Source organism: Carassius auratus, chromosome 40, assembly GCF_003368295.1.
Source record: "Carassius auratus strain Wakin chromosome 40, ASM336829v1, whole genome shotgun sequence".
NCBI classification, from domain to species: Eukaryota; Metazoa; Chordata; class Actinopteri; order Cypriniformes; family Cyprinidae; genus Carassius; species Carassius auratus.
Genome location: NC_039282.1, coordinates 9,147,817 through 9,172,237, shown reverse-complemented (window position 1 = coordinate 9,172,237; position 24,421 = coordinate 9,147,817). Strand labels below are relative to the sequence as shown.

General features: G+C 37.9%; 2 protein-coding genes and 1 long non-coding RNA gene across 3 annotated transcripts; 2 read left to right on the top strand and 1 right to left on the bottom strand.

The window, feature by feature from the left end:
- Positions 1 to 2,488: 2,488 nt before the first annotated feature.
- Positions 2,489 to 3,448, bottom strand: LOC113058997 (uncharacterized). Its single transcript, XR_003278048.1, has 3 exons — positions 3,094 to 3,448; positions 2,859 to 2,934; positions 2,489 to 2,688 (listed from the first exon to the last, which is right to left on the bottom strand). It is a non-coding gene; the product is annotated as an uncharacterized LOC113058997 (long non-coding RNA).
- A 3,328-nt stretch (positions 3,449 to 6,776) lies between these two features.
- Positions 6,777 to 18,878, top strand: LOC113058503 (WD repeat-containing protein 81-like). The gene is made up of 12 exons (XM_026226454.1): positions 6,777 to 7,004; positions 8,030 to 8,438; positions 8,748 to 12,286; positions 12,408 to 12,515; positions 12,609 to 12,802; positions 12,907 to 13,088; positions 13,226 to 13,391; positions 14,131 to 14,296; positions 14,400 to 15,227; positions 15,964 to 16,109; positions 16,262 to 16,444; positions 17,647 to 18,878. Exons 2-12 carry the CDS (start codon positions 8,080 to 8,082, stop codon positions 17,971 to 17,973), a joined length of 6,198 nt encoding a protein of 2,065 aa, XP_026082239.1. The 5' UTR covers positions 6,777 to 7,004; positions 8,030 to 8,079; the 3' UTR covers positions 17,974 to 18,878.
- Positions 18,879 to 20,224: 1,346 nt separating this feature from the next.
- On the top strand, positions 20,225 to 23,971 carry LOC113058504 (alpha-2-antiplasmin). The gene is made up of 9 exons (XM_026226455.1): positions 20,225 to 20,341; positions 21,129 to 21,200; positions 21,296 to 21,373; positions 21,451 to 21,751; positions 21,938 to 22,081; positions 22,469 to 22,657; positions 22,841 to 22,983; positions 23,072 to 23,276; positions 23,405 to 23,971. Exons 2-9 carry the CDS (start codon positions 21,144 to 21,146, stop codon positions 23,734 to 23,736), a joined length of 1,449 nt encoding a protein of 482 aa, XP_026082240.1. The 5' UTR covers positions 20,225 to 20,341; positions 21,129 to 21,143; the 3' UTR covers positions 23,737 to 23,971.
- Positions 23,972 to 24,421: the final 450 nt, after the last annotated feature.

Sequence of the window (24,421 nt, the reverse complement as noted above, 5' to 3'; positions counted from 1 at the left end):
ATCTATAATTAGATGTAGTTCCTACTTTTAAACCCCTGCAAGGATTGCACATAGTTGATTTAAAGCAGCTTATCACAAGTGAAATCCCTGGGTCAATAAAATACTATCCCATTTTATTCAGAGTATCTAGGGTTATTTTTTCTATAGCAGCTATAGACAGAACCAGGTCACTTAAGGATGAATAGAATAAAATAAAATAAAAATGTAATGAAATTGGAATGATGCACATCCCCTGATCATAGTGTGTTTGTCTGGTTTGAAATCCAAGGTTGTGTATGTGATGTGCTGTGGCATGTTTTCAGAAGTTGTAATAGTCTTTTCTTCCATATTGTAATGATGTCTGAGTAAAACGGCTTTTTGAACAATAAAAGAAAAATAAATTGGTTGTGACTTGATTTTGCCCATTGGCAATTTATTACAGTAGATAATTATTGTTTGCTAATTGCTGAGATCTCAATCAAACCTGCTGAGACAGGTTGCACATTCTGATTAAGATTATGAGCACACGTACTGTCTATATATGTTCACTGATAAATCATTTATAATAAACTTTGAATTATTAAAAAAATATATAAGAATAGTGAATTTTTATTTCATAGTGACTTCAGTGACAATGTGTGTCCATCTACTTTGATTATTGTGCATTTCAACTAATAGTCCATTGAAATAGCATTAATTTAAAGAGGTTTTGGTATTCATGTTTGCCATTTGTGTTTGCTGCAACATATTTGCTCTTTTCAATGTAAATTCATGACATGTGAGAGCATCAACTTTTAATGAAAGGAAATCCTATATTCCTCCCCTCTTTGCTTTCGTCCAGTTCAGTTTGAAAAAAAGGACAGAGAGGAACACTGACTGAAGGAAGATGGAAATTAACAGCCAGTCCACAGACCTTGAGGTGATTAGAGGAATGGTTTACATAAAATGCAAGACTTAAATTAAATTAAAGAAAAAATTAGAATTACATATTATAATAATAATAATAATTAATTACATTTATATAGCGCTTTTCTAGGCACTCAAAGCGCTTACATAGTCAGGGGGTATCTCCTCATCCACCACCAGTGTGCAGCATCCACCTGGATGATGCGACAGCAGCCATATTGCGCCAGAACGCCCACCACACACCAGCTTACTGGTGGAGAGGAGACAGAGTGATGTAGCCAATCAGCAGATATGGGGATTGTTAGGAGGCCATGATGGTCAGAGGCCAATGGGGGAATTGAGCCAGGATGCCAAGGTCACACCTCTACTCTTTTCGAAAGACATCCTGGGATTTTTACTGACCACAGAGAGTCAGGACCTCGGTTTAACATCTCATCCGAAGGACGGTGCTTGTTGACAGTATAGTGTCCCCATCACTACACTGGGGTTCTAGGACCCACACAGACCACAGGGTGAGCGCCCCCTGCTGGCCTCACTAGCACCTCTTCCAGTAGCAACCTAGTTTTCTCAGGAGGTCTCCCATCCAGGTACTGACCAGGCTCAGCCCTGCTTAGCTTCAGTGGGCAACCAGTCTTGGGCTCCAGGGTGATATGGCTGCTATTAATATTAAATATCATTATAAAAATGTTTCAATTGCTAATTTTGATGTATATTTATATTTTAATAGAAATATTATTAAATATAATTGACTATTATTGGTTATGCTTTTTTTCTGTTACATGTCATTTTAATGTCTACTTATCATTTAAATAATAATAAATATAACTAAATTATTATTATTTAGTGTATTATTATTATGATTATTATTAATATATACACACAATTTATTAATATTAAGATTAAAATAAGTTATTAATTATTTACACACAAAAATAATTAATAATAAACAATGAAACATTTTACAATAATAAATATAATTATATATATTAGATGTGACTGATAGTAAAAATTTGAGTGCCATATTTTCAGAAAACAGTGTCTTGCATGAGATGCTGTGAAAGACACGAGATGCAAGCAAAACATTCAAACACGTTGACATAGGAAAATCAATGACAGCAGTGGAATGCAGTGGAATACAAAACTGCGTTCTGTGTAAACAGCCCTTTACTCTGCCTTGGGTCTCACGTTTTTAAACACAAAACACAAAGGTCTCTAAAGTCTACATTGGAATTCATCAGGAAAACATCAGGAATATTCCATTAGGAATAAATTAATAATGAATATTATTAATAATAATAATTATAAACAATAATAAATTGTATTTTACAATAATACACATAATCGTATATAAGATGTAATATATAAGATGAAAATTTTTTTAAATGTATTATATTACATATATGCCTCACCAAAAAGTCCCTATTTGCAGCAAACAGGAATATTCAGTTAGGAAACCCAACAGCATAATATTCCACAAGGTTCTAGATTGCCCCAATCTTCTGATTGCCCAGACCTTTCACTATACTGCCACCTGCTGCCTGATTGGATTGAAGGCAGAACTAAAAAGTAACATGTTCTCCCCAGACGACCCTTTGCAGTGTAGTTTCAGATGATAACATCCAATATAATCAAGCTTTGAACTCCACTTTCCTGATCGATGTGTTGGTGTTGTCAGTTTTGTTATTAACACTAATGAGTGCTGCGAGTGCTCTAACACAACTCTGCTAATGATTTACCGCTGTGGCATCAAGATGGAAAGGAGCGAATAAAACCATTACCGTGGCAACCCTCATTCTGATGTCTCTGTGAGAGGAAGGAAAGAAAACAAATGCCCCAATATTAGTCTTGTTTTTCTCAAAATGCAGTTTTTTGAAAATAACACTATTTTATGACTATTTTATGAGGCCATGAATTCTATGAATTTGGGGCTTTAAAATGAAGCAAATGTTTTTCACTAAAGGAAGAACACTCACTTGTCATTTGTGAAGATATAAGAAATTACATCCTTTGAAGAACCAATGAGAATTGGCAAAACTAATGCAACAGTCACTGAAAAAAAAAAATCAATAAGAATATTAGAATGCTAAACAGCTAGTGATGGATATACATCACCACAAGTGATGTATAAGCAACCTATTTGCAAAGAAAAGGCATAAAATCATGACTTATGTATACAAGACTTAAAAAAAATGTCTTTCTTAGTATAACCTGCACAAATCAGGGAGTTTGGCAGAGAGCTTGGTCCGAGCGACATCTCCTGCTCACATGGCTTTTCCCACTCTCACATCAACAGCTTCACTGAACCCAGGGGCGCTGCACAAGACCCCGGGCCCTGACGACTCGGTCTCCTGTTTGTTCAGCTGTTCCAGCACAGCCTGCACTATGGGGACTATCATGGCCGTAGTACTCGTGTTACTGATCCAGATGGAGAGGAAAGCTGTCATCCCCGTGAAGCCCATCATCAGGCTGTATTAATACAGAGGAAGCAATCAGAATACATTTAACAATCTATCAATGACTGTGCCCAGTACAGGGTTTAACTTGCACTGCTGGGCGCACCCCAGCAATGAGAAGCACTCTCAGGGTGATGCTTTTGAGCAGGTTTCAGTGTTCAACTGCCACTGCAACCATCAGTCCACCCATAAACAGCATGTTAGTTACCTTCAAGTATTCCATACACAGCTAGAGAACAACATCAGAGCCTTAGCTTTTCGATGTGCACTTTATTGTTGGCCATTAATTAATAATTAAAGAGGACAGCAGGTAGCAGTGAAGTGACAGCTATAGGAAGAGCCTCAGTACACCAGTAAAGTGCCATCAGTATGATCACATAGGCACAGCTGGCGTCCTGGACGATGGAAACATTGTGCTCTTTAATAACTGCATGCTAGAATGATTTTAAACCCATTTGAAATGTGTCTGTGTTTTGCCTTTGGACTTTGAATTTTCACTGTTTCTAGATCAGTTTCCTTTGTCTGTGTTCATTTATTTCTGTTACTGATGGTTTCATTGAGTGTTTGCACCTGCTATTCATTAAGCTGATTGGTTTGTTTCAGTGTATTTAAGCCTTGTGTTTTCTTTTGTTCTTGGTTAGTTCTCGTTGTATTTAGCCTGGCTGTTCTGTTCAGTTCTTGTTTTGAGTTTATGTAAAGAAATGTAAATTGCTGCATACTGATCACAAAGAATGGATCCAATAGCTAAAATAATCCTCCTTCTCTCACAGGGGAACCAGTTCATTGAGAGGCACACACAAGAGTTTCGGGTCCTTTACCACCTCGTCACTTAATATGATGATGACTGCTTGTGTGTGCTTTTCCAGACAAGCCTGCTTTTGCCTGGAAATGAACCTAGTTGATTTTTAGTTGACCTTAAAGTTGTGACATATTCTTTGTTTTATTATGTTATGTCTTTTGGACCCACATTGCTACTTAATATAAGCACTGACTCAAATATGCACATGAGGGTCATGACCACAACGCATTGCCTCTGAGTCAGGAATTAAGACTTATATTTAACAATTATAATCTTATACAAAAATCTACATAATATCAATAATTAGACAGGTGTATGAACTCAACATTAAGTTAACAAGTTGTGGAAATTTAGTGTGATACATACCCTTGTGTTGATGACCACTGGGACTGGAAGAAAAATCAAAGGAATTAAGAAAAGAACTATCCCATTCTTCAAGGTCCATATGGATTTTAGAGTTGGGATCATCTCAAAATAAAGAGAGTTTGTGCATATAAAGTAAGTTTTAATAGTGTTGGACGCATCCTTTTAACCAGCTCTCTGGGGTAGAGTGAGAGAGTGAGGGAGAGTATATAAGAGAGAAAAAACTATTATTATTCCAGACTCCACATAGTCAGGTTTGAAATCATATTCCCATGTTTAGAACTTGATGATACTGTAAGGAAGGAGTTACTGTTTGTGCATAGGCTGTTGAGATTTAGCAGAAGAGTGGATGACATTTAACCAGTGTTGTGGGTAACGCGTTACAAAGTAACGCGTTAGAGTACTCTAATTACTTTTTTCCTGAAATTTGTAACTTAACGCGTTAGTTTCGTGCGTAAGTAATCAGTAACTTCGTTATTTTTTAAAAAAAAGTAATCCGTTATTTTAAGGAAAGGAAAATCCCGACTGCAGCCTACTTTTTGTCAGACAGTAGTCCTAGGTCTACTGTGCCACCTGCGGATGTATCAGCGGAGCCGAAGCTCTGTGATCGTAAAGTCAATGGCTGTGATGCGTCTGTGCCCTGCGCCTGACCCTGTGTGTGTGTGTGTGGTTTTTTTTTTTTTTTTTTTTTTTTTGAACTCCCGGCAAGATAGCAGAGAGGACAGCGTTTGGTTTATGGAAGTACGCACATTATTTTCAACTTGTCAACGAAAAAGAAAAGAACATGACGGTAAAATGCACACTCTGCTTTGGTGAAAAGCTTCTGTCGACCGCCAAAAATTCTACCTCAAATTTAACGCTACGTTTTAATCACTACTTTGAAGAGTAAATGTAAGATGACTGTGTTAAAGCGAATTTAGGCTTGTGACTGTGAGTGACACTTTAATAATAATTAGTTCGGCTATTAAGCGATTTGTCATTTGCCTGTGTGGCAGTGAAGGATTTAATTCGGTTTGTTATCATTTTTGTTTGACAGGCAACTGTTAATTTCTGTTAGATCATTGGCTGGCTGGTTGTTCATCATTTCTAAATGGATTTAAATCTGCAAGCCTGTTTAAGGTTGTGTTTACAAGTAAGCATACGTGTACTTTGATAACTGCATTATTTAAAGTTAAAGAAAAATCAGGAGTTATCTTGTGGTGCTCATAATATACAGTAGCCTAGGCTACCCGGGCTGGGTAACGTTAGGTGCGAATTTTGATTAATAATATGTTCTGTGATAATAAATAAATAAAACGCCATGTGGAATACCCGATTGCTGGCCGTCTTTCCTGTTATTGTTATCCTGCAGTGTTAATTAAGTCGGATGACTGACGTTATTCATTGTCGGGAGTCACGACTTCTAGGTGCATTTAAAGGGGCCGGGGGCTGTGTCTGTCATGTGTGAGCCGCTGCAAACGGCTTTTAATTTTTGGTAACGCATGAGTACTCTAACGCGTTACTTTTATGAATAGGTAACGCTGTATCATAACTGATTACTTTTAATTGATGGTAACGTTGTAACCTAACTAACTACTTTCCAAAGTAACTATACCCAACACTGCATTTAACACTGTTATAGACTTGTAATTGTTTAGATGCTATATTAACAACTTTGACATGAACAAAAATGGTTAAAGTTTTTTTCAGTTGTGTTTCATTGTTACAGAAGGAATAAACCAAAGTAGGTGACTCATAAAATATCATATTATAGATTTTGCTAAATTTAAACCATAATTAAAACGGAATTTAATAAATTTGGTGTAGGATTTTAAAACAGGCTTCACAATTTTCATTTTGTGACTGACTGTATATGTAGAACATTAGAACAGATCAGTTATAAGCGTTAATACACAACATAATTAATAGCAGGACGCCCTCTAGTGGATCTCTTTAGGCAACAGGTTTACTCTTCTGAGTCTTATACGAGTCATGCTCAGTAAATTGCACTGTGGGTACCTGTTCTAGTAATGTGGAACTAAAAGTTATATCTGTCGGTATTCTCATTCCCAGTATTTCTCCTGTTCTTGGGCCCTCAGCACTGCACATTTTAAATGTCCCATGCGTCAGCTCATGGATTTTTATTTATTTATTTTAATTAAAAGTTCAATATATACAGTGGTTCAATATATATATATATATATATATATATATATATATATATATATATATATATATATATATATAAAATCTTTGAAGTGACTTGTATTATGACACAATTCTATGGGGCTGAGAGTCACACGGTCTGGAAGCGCACGCACAGAGATGAGAGTCACGTGAGGATCTGAACTCAACACTATGGAAGACAACAACATATTCTCGACTTCTTAGGAAATATTTGTGCGGTTATGGTGGTTTTTAAAGTACTGGAATTTCAATTTATACATCCCGCAAACATGGGACTTGGCATCGTGACGGCAGCTGTTCCTGAGCGCAGTTGCTGAGAAGCAGCAAACTGTGCAGAGGTGAGCAACAACAACAGCTTACATGGACAGATCTCCTCTTTTACAAATGTTTGCTTTACGGTATGTTTGTGTGTTTACATTAACCAAACAGGCTGCGACTTCATGCATAGTGTTGTGCTCTTTTAAATAACTTTACAGGCGATAATCATCTGACAGAAGCGCACTGTTTCCTTATTGTGTGGGCAGTTGTAAGAGGAAATTAAAATGTATAAATTAAATACAGAAATTAAAGGTGAATGTATGTACTACATTTTACATTCTCAATCTTTCGAGAAGATGTTTTGGATGTTATAAATGAAGTTTAATAATCTGATCGAAGTGTGGAAGAATAAAGTCACGGGGGTGATGCATGACATTTTCAGTGATGACATCAGTGTCCTCGACAAATTATAAGCTGTTGCTACCCTGAAGATGATTTTATCTGCAAGCTTCTACTGATACATATTTATATTATTATATGCATAACATTATTTTATTTGTTTAATAAAATAATTATATAATTATTAAATGCTGTTATTTTAAGTTTATATTATTCTCCATATTTTATTTTCAAATAGTTTACATCTGTACGTCATAAACATAGCATTCAAATGATTGTATCATTTATTAATTTTAGTAATATGCATTGTTTGCCATTTTTAAATGGATCTCTCCTGAAATGTAATGTGAAAGTATTCAAATTAAGCTACTATAAATAGTGTATTCAGTAATGTGATTCTTTAGTTTACACTTTGAATATCATCTGTGGTGAACTAACATTTATTTGGATTTCACACGACTTGCACAATGTGCATTAAGGGTCTTAGTCAAGTTTGCAGTGGGCCCAAGAGCAGGAAAAATACTGGGAATGAGAATATTGAAAGATATAACTTTTAGTTCCACAACATTAGTACATGTATCCACTGTGCAATTTACTGAGCAGCTTATTATAAACGCATGTCATGACTCGTATGAGGTGAAAGCGATAATAATATCTTTATTGCTTTTTAATTTACTTCCTGTCGTCATTCCTTACATTTTCTTAGCTTCTTATAGGGGCCTTCAAGGGCCACAGTCTGGTTAACTAAAAGAGATCATGGAGTGGCTAACGGCAGCCTTGGAGAGGGACCTGGGTATTGACCAGCGGCAGACTGGACCCAGTCAGCGACCCAATGAACTGGTGGTCCTGGTCCCAACTCGATGGGTAATGGCCCTGAGAAACAAAAGAGTAACACGCTGTGCTCGATACGAGTGCTTCAGTGAGGGGGACATCTGCACTCTCCTCCAGCGCTCTCAGATGAAATTGCCATCTGGTTGGACACGTGTTTGTATCCAAGGTCTTAGAAAGTGCAAACTGGGATACCGATTAGCCAGGGAGCTTGGCTGCCATGGGGAGGGACTCTCACAGGACTCTTTCATGACCCTGATGCAGGGAGTATCCCAGTCTAATTTCAGGTACAATACTATGTCTTGTCTAGATATTTTTGTGAGAATATTCTTGCGTAATTGTTGTGTTTTTAATTCTGTTGAATTGTTGATCTGCTCAAAATCATTTTGCATTAAAATTACAAAGTTGGCACTATATATATTAGTTTTTTGCTGATGTTAGAATTGGATATTTTATTGTGCTTGCTTATTCCATATAGAATTCTTCTCTGTGCTGTTACATTTATAGTATTTTTCAAACAATGAGCTTTTGGTTAACTTGTTGAATCAGTGTTTACTTGTAATATAAGTTTGTAGTTTTTTTTTTTTTTTTTTCAGAAATCTATGGCGTGAAACATACATGAATCATGTGCAACCATACACAGATTCCATTGAGCAAGCACCTGTTTTGGCCATTGATGCTGTTCGCCAAGCCTTACAGAAGCTGTTTTGCTCCAGCTTTATCTCTACTGATCGAGTGTCCCCGTCCCTCTCTCCAGCCAAAGAGAAGGAGAAGGACAGCCCATTCCCATCCAACTGTTCAGTTCCCAAACAAAGTACTGACAGTTTGTGTCCAAATGTGCTACCTGCAGAATGCTTGCTGGAGTCGGAGGAGGTTTTTTATGTGGTTTTCCCATACACCCAATACACTGTTCATGACATTGTCACTTACAGTCCAGCTAAGCTGGCTAACAGCCATGCTAAGATATTGTTCATTTTGTACCAACTACTCATAGCAGTGCGTGAATGTCATGCCTCAGGCCTACTGTGTGGTGAACTCTCCTTACTTGACATTGCAGTTGATGAGCAGCTCTGCAGTCGCCTAAAGATATCACTGGCACATTATGAAATGTTTGGAGAGTACAAGGATGCTGTGCCGCATGCATTAGGAATTAAAGTGCCAACAAGTGTTACAGCAAAAGACAACCAGAGTCATACCAGTAGCATGGGAGAACATCTTTGTAGAAATTGTCTGGATGAGCTTAAATCTCTGGTTCTAGACTGGGTTAATGGTCGAGTCAGCAATTTCCAATATCTGATGGAATTAAATCGACTGGCTGGGAGGCGTGAGGGAGACCCAAACTATCACCCAGTTTTACCTTGGGTGGTCGATTTCACTGTGCCATATGGAAGGTTTCGTGATCTCAAGAAGTCGAAATTTCGTCTGAATAAGGGTGATAAACAACTGGACTTCACATATGAAATGACCAAAGAAGCACTAGCAGCAGCTATCGGAAGTGGTGGAAGCAATTTTGCCTCAGACCTTGGTGGACCGATAGTACCTGTTGGCTCAGGCCAGTCGGATCACCTCCACGTTCCCCATCATATCTCAGATGTTCTGTCAGACATCACTTATTATGTCTACAAAGCTAGACAGACACCCAAATCTGTACTGTGCTGCCATGTTCGTTCCCAGTGGGAGCCCAATGAATATCCAGCTAGTATGGAACATATTCAGAGTTGGACCCCAGATGAATGCATCCCAGAATTCTACACAGATCCCACAATATTCCACTCCATTCACCCGGACATGCCAGATCTTGATATACCTCCATGGTGTAACTCCTACGAAGAGTTTATTGCTGTGCATAGACAACTATTAGAGAGTCGAGAAGTGTCTCAACATTTGCATCACTGGATTGACCTAACATTTGGCTACAAGTTATCAGGTAAAGAAGCTGTCAAAACTAAGAATGTGTGCTTGCACTTGGTGGATAATCACACCCATCTCACCAGCTACGGAGTTGTGCAACTGTTTGACCACCCTCACCCACCCCGTCTTGCACCTTACCAGTATTCACCCTCAGAGCCTCCCCAATTTGGGGCTATCAATGTATCAACCTGGCAGATTCCACCACTTGACGCCACAATGGATGGTGTGGATGGACTGGTCCCGGAAACAACAGGATGTGAATCCAGTAATTGGTCAGTGGTAGGCCGGGATGAGGAGCTTGAGCAAGCAATAGAAGCCCTTGACTTAAGTGGTTCGTCATCATCTAATTCTGTTCCAATCCCTTCGGCTTGTACTGCTGGTGGAAAGACTAGTGGAGAGAGTATTGCTTTAGCTTTGTCACCTTCTCATGGTTCTTTCCCTGGTGAAACACCTGGAAATGTCACAAATACCTTAGGGTCAGGTATTAGAGCATCCGTGCTTCACAGAGCAGCTGCTGTTAGTAAAAAGCCAGAGTCTTCAAATTTTGAGGAATTTAAGATAAGCCTGCCAGAGGGATTTAAACCTTTGCAGCCTTTGGAAGAGTTAGAAAAGCTAAACAACTTCTTGGTGAAGGGTCTACAGTGTCAAGTCCAGCATACAATGGACCTTGGCATGAACAAGAACGACTTGAGACCTGTACTGAGAGCTCCTCTGTCATTCAGAGATCTTTTCCAGAGAGATATGCAAGCCTTGGGTGTTCTCATTGCTGAGATCTTTTATTTCTCCAAACTGCGAGGACTGAGACCAGGAACACATCTGAGTGATAGATTTCAAGCCGTTTTGAAGCTGTACTCTACAAACCTTCGAGATGTTCCATTGCCACTCCATCATGCACTGGAGACACTTCTGCAGGTCCACAAGTATTGCTTTAAGACAAACATTGAAACATTCACAATAAACCCGCAAGGACTACCGTATCTATTCAAATATGACCCTATATGGGAGGGTCTTCCACCACCAAACCCTTGGCAAATGCTTAGTCCTGTTCTTTCCCCTCTACCCTTTCCAGCATATTTTCCAGTACTGCATAGATTCATATTTTCCTACCACTCCAATATGGAGTCCATTAACGGGGTTCAGGGCCGTGACCTTATTTTTAGCTTATGGCAACAGCTGGAGACACTTCTCAAGGACAACATAACTGCAGAGGGGCTTGAGATTCTTCTACCGTTTGTGCTTTCTTTGATGTCAGAAGAGTCCACTGCTGTTTATGCTGCCTGGTACTTATTTGAACCTGTGTCCAGGGTTCTTGGGCCTCGCAATGCCTCCAAGTACCTACTTAAGCCTCTGGTAGGTGTGTACGAGAATCCCAGATGCCTTCGAGGCCGCTTCTACCTCTACACGGACTGCTTTGTGCTGCAGCTTATTGTAAGACTGGGTCTGCAAGCCTTTCTTTCCAGCCTTCTTCCACATTTTCTGCAGGTCATCACCGGCTTTGAAAGCTGCAATACAGCTGCAGGGACTGAATGGGAAGGCCTGAAGGTTTTAAGGCGTGTTGCTGGTGCCTTAGAGGAAGAAGAGGAGGACTATGAGTGTGAGGATGGAAGGGCGTCTACTGCCACATCATCTGGCAAAGTAGGAGGAGGCAGCGGAGGTGGTAGTGGAGGTGTTGGTGTTGTTGGAGACCAAGGACTTGTGGATTATTCCTCAGGCATCAGTCTCAATGACCAGGTTTTTCCGACTGAAGGTGAGGACTTTCAGAATGGCTTTTATCTGAATAATAGTGCATCTGGGGCAACAATGCTGCTTGCTGCCAAACAGCAGAGCCAAAGCCTTGCAAGCAAAGATCAAGACCAGGAATCTCTCAGCATGGGGAAACTGAGCGACAAGAGCAGCACTAGTGAGGTGTCCATTGGAGACCGTGCAAGTTTAAAGTCTGTTGACAGCAGTCAGGACCTAAAGCAAGCTAGTGATGGTGAGGATGTTGGAGAGCTTGAGGATGAGGAGACCGTGGAAGACCGAGAAATTACAGTGCAAAGGTTGCCCGGTCTTGAGATGACTCCTTCAGTTTGCACAGAAGAGTCTGAGGAAACCGTGGCCACACTTGAGGGAGACGTCATGAATGGAATTGTGCAAGAAGATGCAGAGAAAAACATGGAGGAAGAAGACCCTGAACATGACCCTTTAGAAGACTCCGAGGAAAAAGAACACAAGATATTGTTAGGTGAGTTAGAACAGCTGTGTCTTTTTGGTCATTTTTTTTATTTATTTGTACATGTTTAATATACATAGTATGCCCAAATTATTCAATACCAAAAAAAAAAAAAAAAAATGTCTTTTTCCAGACACTGTTTGCAAAACTGTCAGATGGCTGTCTGCAAAACTGGGGCCGACATTGACCTCTCGATTCATAGCTAGGAACTTGCTGCGACTTCTTACTACATGTTACACAGGTAAAATTTCTGAACTGCATACACTTATCTCTTTATTCTGTGGTAATTGGTGGTTTTGTCATCTCTGTTATAAGTAATCTTTTTCTTTTTAAGGTCTTGATAAACACCAGTTCATGCTCTCTACAAATGAGGAAAATAGCCTTGATAGCGTAGGAAGTGTGTATGAGAAGAAGCCAGTTGTTGGTGACCAGACTGCACGACCAGTTCTCGAGTGTCTTATTTACATTGCACATCTCTATGGAGAACCAGTCTTGACTTACCAATATCTACCCTACATTGGTTACCTGGTAACTGAAATTTCTGAATTGCACTGATTAACAGTTTAGCTTGTAACATTTATTTTTCTTTATAGATTTTATAGATTAAACGTTTACATCTTTGAAACTTGCAGGTCTCTCCGCCCCCTTCTTGCCGTTTGAACACTCGAAAGGAGGCAGGGCTTTTGGGCGCTGCAGTACTCACTCAGAAGATTATAGTGTTCCTGTCAGACACCACTCTAATGGATATGCTGATGAAGATTAACCAGGAGGTTCTGCTGCCTCTGCTGGATTTGTTAACATCAACTAAGATGGGGTAAAAGCTTACATATAGTGCATCAGTCATACTCAGGAAGTTAAAACTTGGCAACTTATGAAAATCAGAGCTGCACTCTGTTTTATGCACCATGTGCACTAAAATTAACTCTTATTAACTTGTTTCTCTGTGTTCAGCTTTCCAAGTGGAGTGCAGACTCGTTCTGCAGTATGTCTAAAGACTCTTAGCCTCATGGCACTGATCTGTCTGCGTATTGGCCGAGAGATGGTACAGCAGCACATGGCAGAAACCCTCTCCAGGTTCTTCCGGGTTTTTTCTTTACTGCAGTATCTGCAAAAACAGGTAACCATAGACAGTTTACAATATTGTGTAATATAATATAATAATATATAATATGATGCATACTTTATCAATATCATATTAGTAATCAGATGATATGATTGATTTTTTAGTTTATTTCGATATTGGATATTTAATTGCTCATGCTCACTAAATTTTTTTTTACATTTAACCTTTGTCATCTTCTAACACTTACATAAAGTTAATCTTTGAAAACAATATATTTTTATAATTTTACAACACTGTTAGATCTAATCTTATGCACATCTTAACAGTAATAAATTATGTAAAAAAAAAATACATATACAACTTAAAAAAAAATTGGTTTTAGTTTTATTAAGTGTTTTATTATATTTAATTTATTTAACAAAAAATGTAAAGGAAATAGTATAGAATTTTAATATCAATGCATCCTTATAGTTTCATGTTGTATATACTTCCTGAGAGTTTTGTAAAATTTGGCTTTGTTTTGTTTTGGAGGCCTTCTCTTATGGTCACCGAGGGTGCATTTATTTAAGAAATTAAAAATTTAGTGTCACACGATCCTCCAGAAATCATTTTAACTGCTCAAGGAAAAAATCTTTGTCTTTCAAAAAACTAAATCCTACTGACCTCAAACCTTTGAATGGTAGCATACTTTGAAATTACCCTCGGAGAATTGTTAAGCCTCAGCCGAAATAGTTTGTTTTCTTATTCATATACTACTACATCAATGATGTTAACTAATTTTCTTTATGTGCAGATGGAAAGTGCCCCACGTAGGGAGGTTGGAGACAGCACATACTTGGATGTGCACATTCCAGATGGAACAGAGATTACTTGTGAGCTTGGGGTTTTGGAGGAACTTCAGGCTGTGTTTAATCCTGAAATGGCTTATGCATCTTACATTCCTTTCTACTGTCTTATTGGTAAGTCACACTTCTACTGGTAAGCTTGATAAACACAGCTTTTAAGCATTGATAAATGTGTTCCTATTCATCTACATTAACTAAGTTGTATATGTTTTTTTAGGTGACACAGCGATTCGCAAACTGGTTACAAATCATGAGCTAGTTTGGAGTCTGGCTCAATCTTATCATGAGCGAGAAAGCCCGGGTAGCCCGGAAACCAACCCAGCTGGAGGTCAGAAAACTACTGCTATGGGCCTCTCTCCTAGTATGGGCCGCCACATGGGTCGTAGTCCCTTCCCTGCTCCCTCATCCACTTCCACACCACTAGGTGGAGACATCCTGCCTGAGTCAGGAACCTTTGGCAGTCATCTGGTGGGAAACCGTATCCAGGTACCCCGGGACACTGAAGCCTGTGGGAGTCCTAACTTGTCCTCTTTGGAAACATGGGCACGGCCATATGGCATTAGTGGCCCTCAGACGAGTCTAGCCACTACTGCACTTTCCTCAGCCATACCTTCTTTCTCTCACTCTTCATACTCTTGGGTCTTGGGACCCACACCGGAGGACAGTGCACTGAAACAGGACCTCCCACGCAGCAACCGTTCTCTGCAGGGTAACTGGCTTGCCTATTGGCAATATGAGATTGGTCTTAACCAGCAGGACTCGCACTTCCACTTCCACCAGATACGTCTTCAGAGTTTCTTGGGCCACTCAGGCACGGCAAAATGTCTGGCGCCACTAGTAGGGGAGGACTACTTCCTGTCTGGGAGTAAAGACAAAACAGTGAGGCTGTGGCCACTTTATAACAACGGTGATGGCACACGAGAGGTTGAACCCAGACTCACATACACAGACCACCGCAAATCTGTCTTTTATGTTGGCCAGCTAGAGGCCTCACAGGAAGTGGTGAGCTGCGATGGTACTGTGCATCTGTGGAATCAATTCACAGGTGAGACAGAGTAACAATATTGTTAATTTGAACATGTGTTGTATTATAGTATTGTAGCAACTGTCCTTTTATGGCATAGGATTTGTGTGATTAATCTTTTATTTTTTCACATTTATGTTCACTACTTCTAAAAAGTTTGGTGTCAGTACTATATATGTTTAAAGTATTTCATACTTATTATTTATTGTTTTATTTACATAAACAACATAAACAAAAATCTTACCCCACCTCAAATAAAATGGTATTTAACGAGAGTAATATGCTTTCAATTTGAACTTTTAATGATGCCTTCAGTAATAAAACTTTGAAAATCCATTCCTAAAATGCAAATTATTATCTGGAAAACAAAACATTTCAAATGATAAAAATAAAAAGAAATTTTGATAGTCCCATACTAATTTTATCAATGTCAGCATATGAAATGAGAAATACGAAATTTTTGTGCTATATTTTTGTGCATAATTTAGTCAAGCTTTATATGATGCAAACGGTATGAAATTATTATTTAATTAAAAAAAAGCCATAGAAATTTTATTATTAAAAAAAAGCATGTCCACAACTGTCATTTCCATCACATAATGCTATTATTAATAGATCATTAATATAAAAAATGTATATATACATTAATACAGATATAATGCATATATATTCTTATATAGATTGTCTTTTGACTGTATCTGTCAGACTGACAGCTTTAACATAATTTATTGTTTGGCTGTCTCTTTCATATAACTAGGTCAGAATATTCGTTGTTATGAAGCTCTGGACGGGAAGAACCCCATCACGGCCGTCACCACTATGCCTGCTCCTCACTGCAGTGTTGTGTTTGCTAGCGCAGACTCTGTGCTGCGTTTCATAGACACGCGCAAACCTGGCTTGCAGGTATTGCTCAGTCCTCTTTCATCAATACATGTTACGTTACAAGCCATTTTCAGATCTTTTTTTTTTTTTCACCATTATATTGTCTTGACTGGTTTCTCTTCTTGCAATGCTTATGATTACCAGTAAGGACACTTTTATTTCTCTTTTGACAGCATGAGTTCCGTCTAGCCTACAATAACATGAACGCTGGCCTGATCCGCTGCCTAGCTGTCAGTCCAAGCGGACGCACTGTGGCGGCAGGCTTCTCCACTGGATTTATAGTGCTGCTGGATGCGAGAACGGGTCTGGTGCTAAGAGGCTGGCCCGGTCACGAGGGAGATATACTGCAAATGAAAGTGAGTGTGCATGTCATTGGTTAATGTGTAATCAAAGACGTGCTTACAACTGCACACTCTCTTGTCCTTTGATGTTTTCGCAGTTCACATAATGTATTTATTTTAGGGAGTATTATATTATATGGATACATTTTTTTTAATAGCTGAAACAAAAATTCTGAATCAGATTTTCCTTTCCACCTCATCGTGAAGAGTTATAAGTCCACTTTTACAGGGCGACTATGTACAATCGCAAATTAAACGGAGTGGAACCAGGAATCATTACAGAACATGAACTAGATTCCCGTCTTTGTTTTGGTGTCATGATTCATGTCTGTATTTGAGATTTCAGTAGGATGAGTAAAAGTTGTACCCTGACGGTTTGTTCCGATGCAGTCAACAAGTGACTAGAACTAAGCAAACTTTATTTAACCCTGATTTGTGGGGTTAAAGGTATGTCTCTGCCACCAGAGGCCCATGTTTTGGCAAATATAGACATGAGTTACTCATTAGGACAAAATCTATGAGCTTTTTCAGATTGCTGCACAATTACTTTTATTATTTGTGACTATGAGGAAATAGGTGAACCTTAGCAGGACTCAACAATAAGGATGTCCTGCTGGCCCTGGGCCAGTGTGAGGGAGTTTCAGGCTGCTGCTGTGGTGCTATTGATAAATCTCACATTCATGGATCTTTTGCATACATTTGTATGCCTTATGAATTTAAATATTTGGTTTTCTGTGATCTATTCAACATAATTCTATCTATCATATTTTGCTGATTAGTAATCAAGATAGACTTCAGTAAGTGCACTACTGTTCAAAAATTAGGTTCAAAAGTTTTTTGTTTGTAATTTTGAGAAAGAATGCATTACATGACAATATAGACATAATGTAACAAAATATTTTTTATGTCAAATAAATGCTGTTCTTGTAAACTTTGTTCATCAAAGAATCCAGAAAATCTAATAAATGCAGCCTTGATGAGCATAGAAAAAAAAAAAAGGAATAAAATCTTTATGACCCAAACTTGCTGTAACTGTGCTGTATGTGTTGATACATTCTTCTAAATCAGTAATGGTTTGTATCATGTGCCATTCTTTTTCAGCAAATAAATACAAAATATGGGCAAGTAAAAATCAGAAGTACTTGGCTGGCTAAATGTAGATACTTCCCCATCCATTTGTTACTGACCGTGTTTTTTGTGTGTGTATCATTTTGTAGGCAGCAGAGGGAAATTTGCTGATCAGTTCTTCATCAGACCATACCCTGACCATCTGGAAAGATGTGGAGCACAAGCCACTCCACCAGTACAGGACTCCATCTGACCCCATCCATGCATTTGATCTTTATGGTGCTGAGATTGTGGCAGGTACTGCTGCTAACAAGATCGGTGTGTACTCCATTTTGGACAGCTCAGCCAACCTGGGGGGATCCACCAAGCTCAGCACAGAGAACTTTCGTGGGACTCTCACAAGTCTGTCTTTGTTGCCTACCAAGAGGCTTCTGCTGCTTGGCTCTGACAATGGTGCCATCAGGCTGCTAGCTTAAACTAGCTAGTGTGATTTGTCAGAAAATTATATTTCTTGTGCCACCTTAGGCTCCTTTCCCAGAATGAAACGATCTTGCCAACCATGCACAAAGAAACTGTTTCAGTCACAGAAGGAGTAAGCCCTATATTTCCATTTTAAACTCGCTGAAAGAGAAGTTATAACCTCGCTCATTAAGGCAGTGACCAAAACTGAATATTGCCTCTGAAACATACATTCAAATTGATTCTCTTTTTTATGATTTTTTAGGGTTCATGTGATATAACTGCACTAGCTGCTTTGTACATAATAATCAAATTCTCTTCAAAAAAGTAAGATGAATGGAGACTTAGATGCTTGCATGAGATGAGCTGCTCAGGAAAGTTCAAGTGTGGTTCTAGTGTAGCGATAACACTTTCCATTAGATGAGTGAAACAACACTGTGAGAATCACAGGTTAGTCTATGTTGATCATATCATTTGATTCGATTCACCAGACTTGATCATCAACTATGCAGTATTCATGGTAGACCTCTATAGTGCATCATTTTTGGCACTTTTTTTCTATACTACGCAGTATGTTTCTTCATCTATGTCAATAGAGCATAAAGAAAAAGACAAATGTTATCAAATGTGACCTTGGTCAAGTTCTAGATGACTGTTCATTCTTTTACTGTACACTGATTTTGAGTGTAAACACCTAATATGCAACGGGACGGTCCTTAATCCTCAGATTGGACCCTCTGACATTTAAAATGTATCTTATGACTATATAGATCAGTTTGATGCTGTATTAACCTTGATGATGTAATTCATTTGATTGTCACATCAACCCCAGGTCAAGCAACATGTTACGTTTTAAACACACCATACTGTATGTATGTTTGTATATACATACGCATTTATATATGTATATATATATATATATATATATATATATATATATATATATATATATATATATATCTTTGTTGAGCCTAATGCTTACTATATAAAAGTATACTTTTATGCAGCGTCCTTGAATAGATATGAAAAAAAAACTATTTAATTTATTGCTGGAATGCTTTATGTAAAACATTATCATCTCCAGACATTCCAATTATATAATGTTAGAATATTTAATGAGAATTTATTCCTACGTTACTGGCTCTCTAATTCAGCACCATATACTTTCTGTAAGCCACTATTTGTCAGGTTTGGAGAATTGGCTAGTGAATTCTAAGTTCTGATAAGAATTCATGCCTTTATTATTGTGTGTTGAAACAGGCTTACTACCGTATAGCGTTCATTCTGAAAAGCACATTATTTTATGTTACTAAGTAGAGGATTGGAGTGAATACTGTATGGGAAGACAATTTGGAGAAGTTGATCTCGCTTTATATTTGAATTCTTGAAAGCATTTGAAAATGCAACTGATCGTATTTTACTCCTCAGACAGAGTGATAATTTTGATGATTCATGCTATAAAGACAATGTCTGTATGAGATTGACAAACATCCGTCTGATGTACAGTAACATAAGCAACACACTGTCTGCGACATTGGCCATTGCTCTTTTGTATTTCATTGCGAGTGTTTTTCTTTTTTACTTTTAAACTGTGACCTTTTTCTATATGTTCCCTAAAATGACTCTCTTCAATGATTTAAAGTAAAATACGTTGATCATAAATGAAAAAAATATATATATTGTCTAAAAAAAATTGTCTGAAAAACTCCTGACTGTCTGATTGATGACCCACTCACTGATGAATGAGAAAGACTGGTCATTTGTTATGTTTGCTCTGTAGATTTTCGTGTTTGGAAGATGAGCTCCCACCGGAGAGGTTACTCTGATAGGTCAAAGTCCATTTGAGTGTTTGCAACACACTGCCTTTCAACTGCTCTCAATTTGGAGATTTTGGCATGTGCTTACAGATGACCCAAGGTAATGGTAGAGTCTGGCACTGGCTTGTTTGTCTTGTATATAAGAAAGCAATATAAAAGCCCTCTATCCAATAACATTCTTTATTAATATCAGGATTGGCAGTGCTGTCTTGTCATCTCCTCCTCATTTATGTGCAGTTTTTCTTGTGCAGCACGTTTACTCCTATTCAGCGGCTCACATGCACTGTCAGTTTATTTAGCTCAGCAAATTATACAGTACCACCAGTTTCTAACCTAATTCATTCAAAGCATTCACAGATCCACAAATCTACACACTTGAGATTGATGTTTGACCCCAAGGTCTCTCGGTATTTACATCTCTGAAGAGGTAGGTCTAAGAGCTATATAAGGGAAAAGATCAATGAAAGTTGAAATGTAACTGCCTGCTCTGAGACTGCCAACCCCTACAGCAAAGAATTTTTTGTGCTTCTTTCTCTAATCAGGGCTGGATCCATTGGATATTTGCACGGTAAGCACCCAGTTTTGTTCATTTTCAAACTTTCTCACCATAAATAATTGCAATATATTAGGGAGATATTGCGTTAGAATATGAAAGTTTAATTTGTTGACAGCTCTTGGGTAGTAAATATGTTCACCTTATCTTAGGTTTGCGTATTTTTGAAGTATAATTCCCAGTAATCACAAATAATTACTAGAAGACTGTTTTAATAAAAAAAAGTGTTTACAAGAAAATGTATTAGTTATAGTGGAGTAACATTTCCATATTCATCTTGTTTATTTAAAAACTATACACACACACAGATATATACCTATTTTACATTTTTACACTTGCAATCTGAATTTATTTAACTTGTAGCTTTAAGCAAATATAAAATGCTAAATCCAGGAATTATGCAACTGCTGACAGACCTTTAGCCCTGTGAATCATTTATTGATTATCAGACTGAATATTTTGTTCAAGAGCTGTTAATCAGATCATGTATTTATGGTTTATTGCCAGTATCTGGGTAATGGATTTCTGTGCGGGAGTGAGGGATACCTACAGGAATTATTTTTTTAGACAGTTTCTATCATCAACAAATATATTGATTAAAATTGAGAGAGGGTTCTTATCTTCTGTTTCTCCTGAACAATCTGATCCGATGAAGTGTTTTATCTAATAGTAATATTTTAATAAGTATGGATAATATGTAGTAAAATGGAAAGAGCGCCTTTGTACAAATGACCAGTGACCATGCGGCCATTGCCAAATCATTCCAAATTCTGAACACATTGTGCTCTTTATTGGCTTTTAGACCAACTTCTAGAACATGAACTTGTGTTTTCTGGCATTCCTCCTCCTTTGTTACGCCAAGCAAGGCTGGACGGTAAAGCACTCAACTGATCTTATGTTGTTTATTCTATATTTTATTGTTGATTTTATTCTACTATTGAAATGCCATAAATTTCTCCGTCACTGCAGGAGGATGCGATTGAACCAGAGGATGGAGCGGATCCTTTAATTCCTCTCATCCCACTGATTCCTAGTACACCCATATCAGTGCGAACCCACAATGTTACATTTTTGAAGGTATACACTTTAAGACTTTTGACACTTCAATCACTTGTCTCTTTCAGGATTTGAAGAGCACTATTGGCCCCACCACAACAGAAGCACTCACAGTTTCTCCAGATGACCTGCAAGCAGGTCCTTCAGCCCCGGTTCCCTCTCCTGGTCAGAAAGAAGGATCCTCTGAGGAGGACCTTGATGCGCTCTGTGATGGGGACATGACCAGCCAACAGATTAAGCGGACCATTGGCAGCGGCATTCTGAAGCTTGGCCTTTGGTTCCTGGAAAACTTGAAGCCTAGTCCAGAGCAGCCCAATGTCATCATTTCCCCTCTTAGCTTGTCTGTAGCACTCTCGCAGCTAGCGCTAGGCAAGTCTATAATCTACAATGAAAAACAAAAGACTAACAAATGCTTTGATTTCCATTCAGTTCAAATTCAGGTTCTTTTTTGGATGATTTTATTTTTGCAAATGTAGGGCCTATATATATATTTTTTTTATTTTCTTTTTTTTTTCAATATATATATATATTTCAATAAGGTTTTCTGAATCTTAGGAGCAACTAATGAGACCGAAGAGCTGCTTCTACACCACCTGCATGCAGAAGCACTGCCCTGCTACCACACTGCCCTCAGCAGCCTCCTGCGCAACTTCCGCAAAAGGAGCCTGTCCATCGCCAGCCGCATCTATCTGAAAACTGGTGAGAGTCACACATATACCACAAAACAGATATATTGTCATGCAGGTTGATACAGTGGCCTCTAAAAGCATTAGGTCACATAAAATCATGAAATTCATGAATACATTCCACTAATTATCGACAACCAGAAAGTGTCCATCTTAGTCTCTAATTATTTTAAATTATATAACATATTTTACATTTATTTATATTTTTTAGGTTTGACATTTTTTGAAATATTGAAAAATTATATCAATAACCTTTTTAAATGTGTTAAAAGTCTCCAAATACATTTTTGGGGTCACTGTATATATATATATATTTAAATTGGATTGGAAATTTGATTTCAGGTTGATATTTGCTTTGATATTTGAGAAACATAAACGGTTTTCCTTTTTTTCCCCTTAGGATTTAAAGTGAAACAGGACTTTGTGGAAGACTCTCAGAAACTGTATGACTCAGAGCCGGCCACTTTGACTGATGTTAATGATATCAACGAATGGGTTAAGAAAGTCACAAATGGGCACATCTCAGAGTTTTTGTCCAGCCTGCCTCTCAGCGCCGTTATGATGCTCATCAATGCTATGCACTACAAAGGTCAGAACAAACACCTATTACCAGCAAGTATTTTACAATTTCCTCTAGTACATCAGTGAGTCACATCTGAGGTTTTGTAATACTCAGATCTGTTGCATTGTCGTTCTCTTGTTATTTCACAAGTGTAAATCAATAAAGGACCACACAAGTTGAATTATACAAGTCTAATTATCTTTCTCACAGGAGAGTGGCTTACTCGCTTTGACCCTCATTTCACCTCCACTGAGCTCTTCTACATAGATGAAAACCAGATTGTTAATGTGGATATGATGCTTGGGCCAAAGTATCCTCTCAGCGTTTTCACCCACCATGAACTGGATGCCCAGGTTACTGCCTTTAAGATACTATTTTATACAGTATATAGCACTGATTAAATCTCTATGCATCACTGTTGATCTATATTCATCTTTATAGGTTGCTCGATTCCCCTTTAAAGGTGACAAGAGTCTACTAGTAATACTGCCAACATCTGGACATGTGAATGTATCTGCCGTTGCAGCTAAGCTCAATATCTCAGATCTTTATCGTCGATTACCACGAGAAAGAAACATGCAGGTCAAACTCCCAAAATTCAAACTTGACTTCAACCAGGACCTCCAAGAGGCCATGACAAACATGGGTAAGATGTCTTGCATCTAATTCATGACTCATTAGTCATTAGAATCACGTTGAATTCAAAATCTTCTTTATATTTCTTAATTACTTACTTAGTTATATTAACACACATGTAATTCTACTCCAACCCAGGTCTAGGAATGCTATTTAGTCATCCCAAGCTGGGCCGCATCTCTGAGGGCCCTTTGTTCGTGTCCAGTGTACAGCATATGTCCAGTATTGAGATTAATGAAGAAGGGGCAAAGGCAGCGGCTGCAACAAGTGTTGTCATCTCACGTTCCAACCCTTCATTTACTGTCAACCAGCCATTTTTCTTTGCCCTAATGGATGACTTAAGTCAAACGCCATTCTTTTTGGGAGTGATTTCTAACCCAAACCCTGGAGCATCTATTGTGGTCACAAATCCTGGCAATTCAGATAAAATTAATGACAAGCCACACTCTTTTGATGTTCCTCCAAAGTAGATTGTTATTATACATTTAGCAGAATGAGTCCATAAGTGATTGTTGACTGCTTAGCTGGTCCTCACTCGGAAGCAAATTAAGGACATATCTTGTATAAATTAATTCTAGCAGATGATTTGAAATTATTCCCCCCTATATAAATTAATACTGTTTTAAATATCATAATCTTTGTTAAAAAGACATGATTTGTGTATTTGTTTGTTTATTTTTTTAATTAAAGAAATTTGACTGGAAATTCCAAGTGTCTCATAATTTTTTTCTGTTTATTACATTTAAGTGAAATTCTATATAGGATTCTTTCAGATCCTATAACAATCCTCAGCATTACTAATAGAGAGATCACTTGCTCAACTCTTGGTTTTGCAAACATGTACTTCAGATTATTACTATTTTCTTTGCTGATCTTTTCTTGAAAATTGAAAAATATTTTTTTACCTCATGATAGAACACAAAACCTTTACAGTACATTAACAGAAAACTGGTGTATGAAATGAAAGATGTTATAGAAAAAATATTTATAAAAAAAAAAAAAAAACATAGGCCAGATTAAGTGGTCTTCAACATGCAAACAAAACAACAACAACAAAAATTCAGTGTATCAAAGCCGGAATAATACTGTATTATAGTTTGGTAAAAGAAAAAACTCATTTTTATTATGAAGTTCAGCGGAAGTTGTTTGTAACAG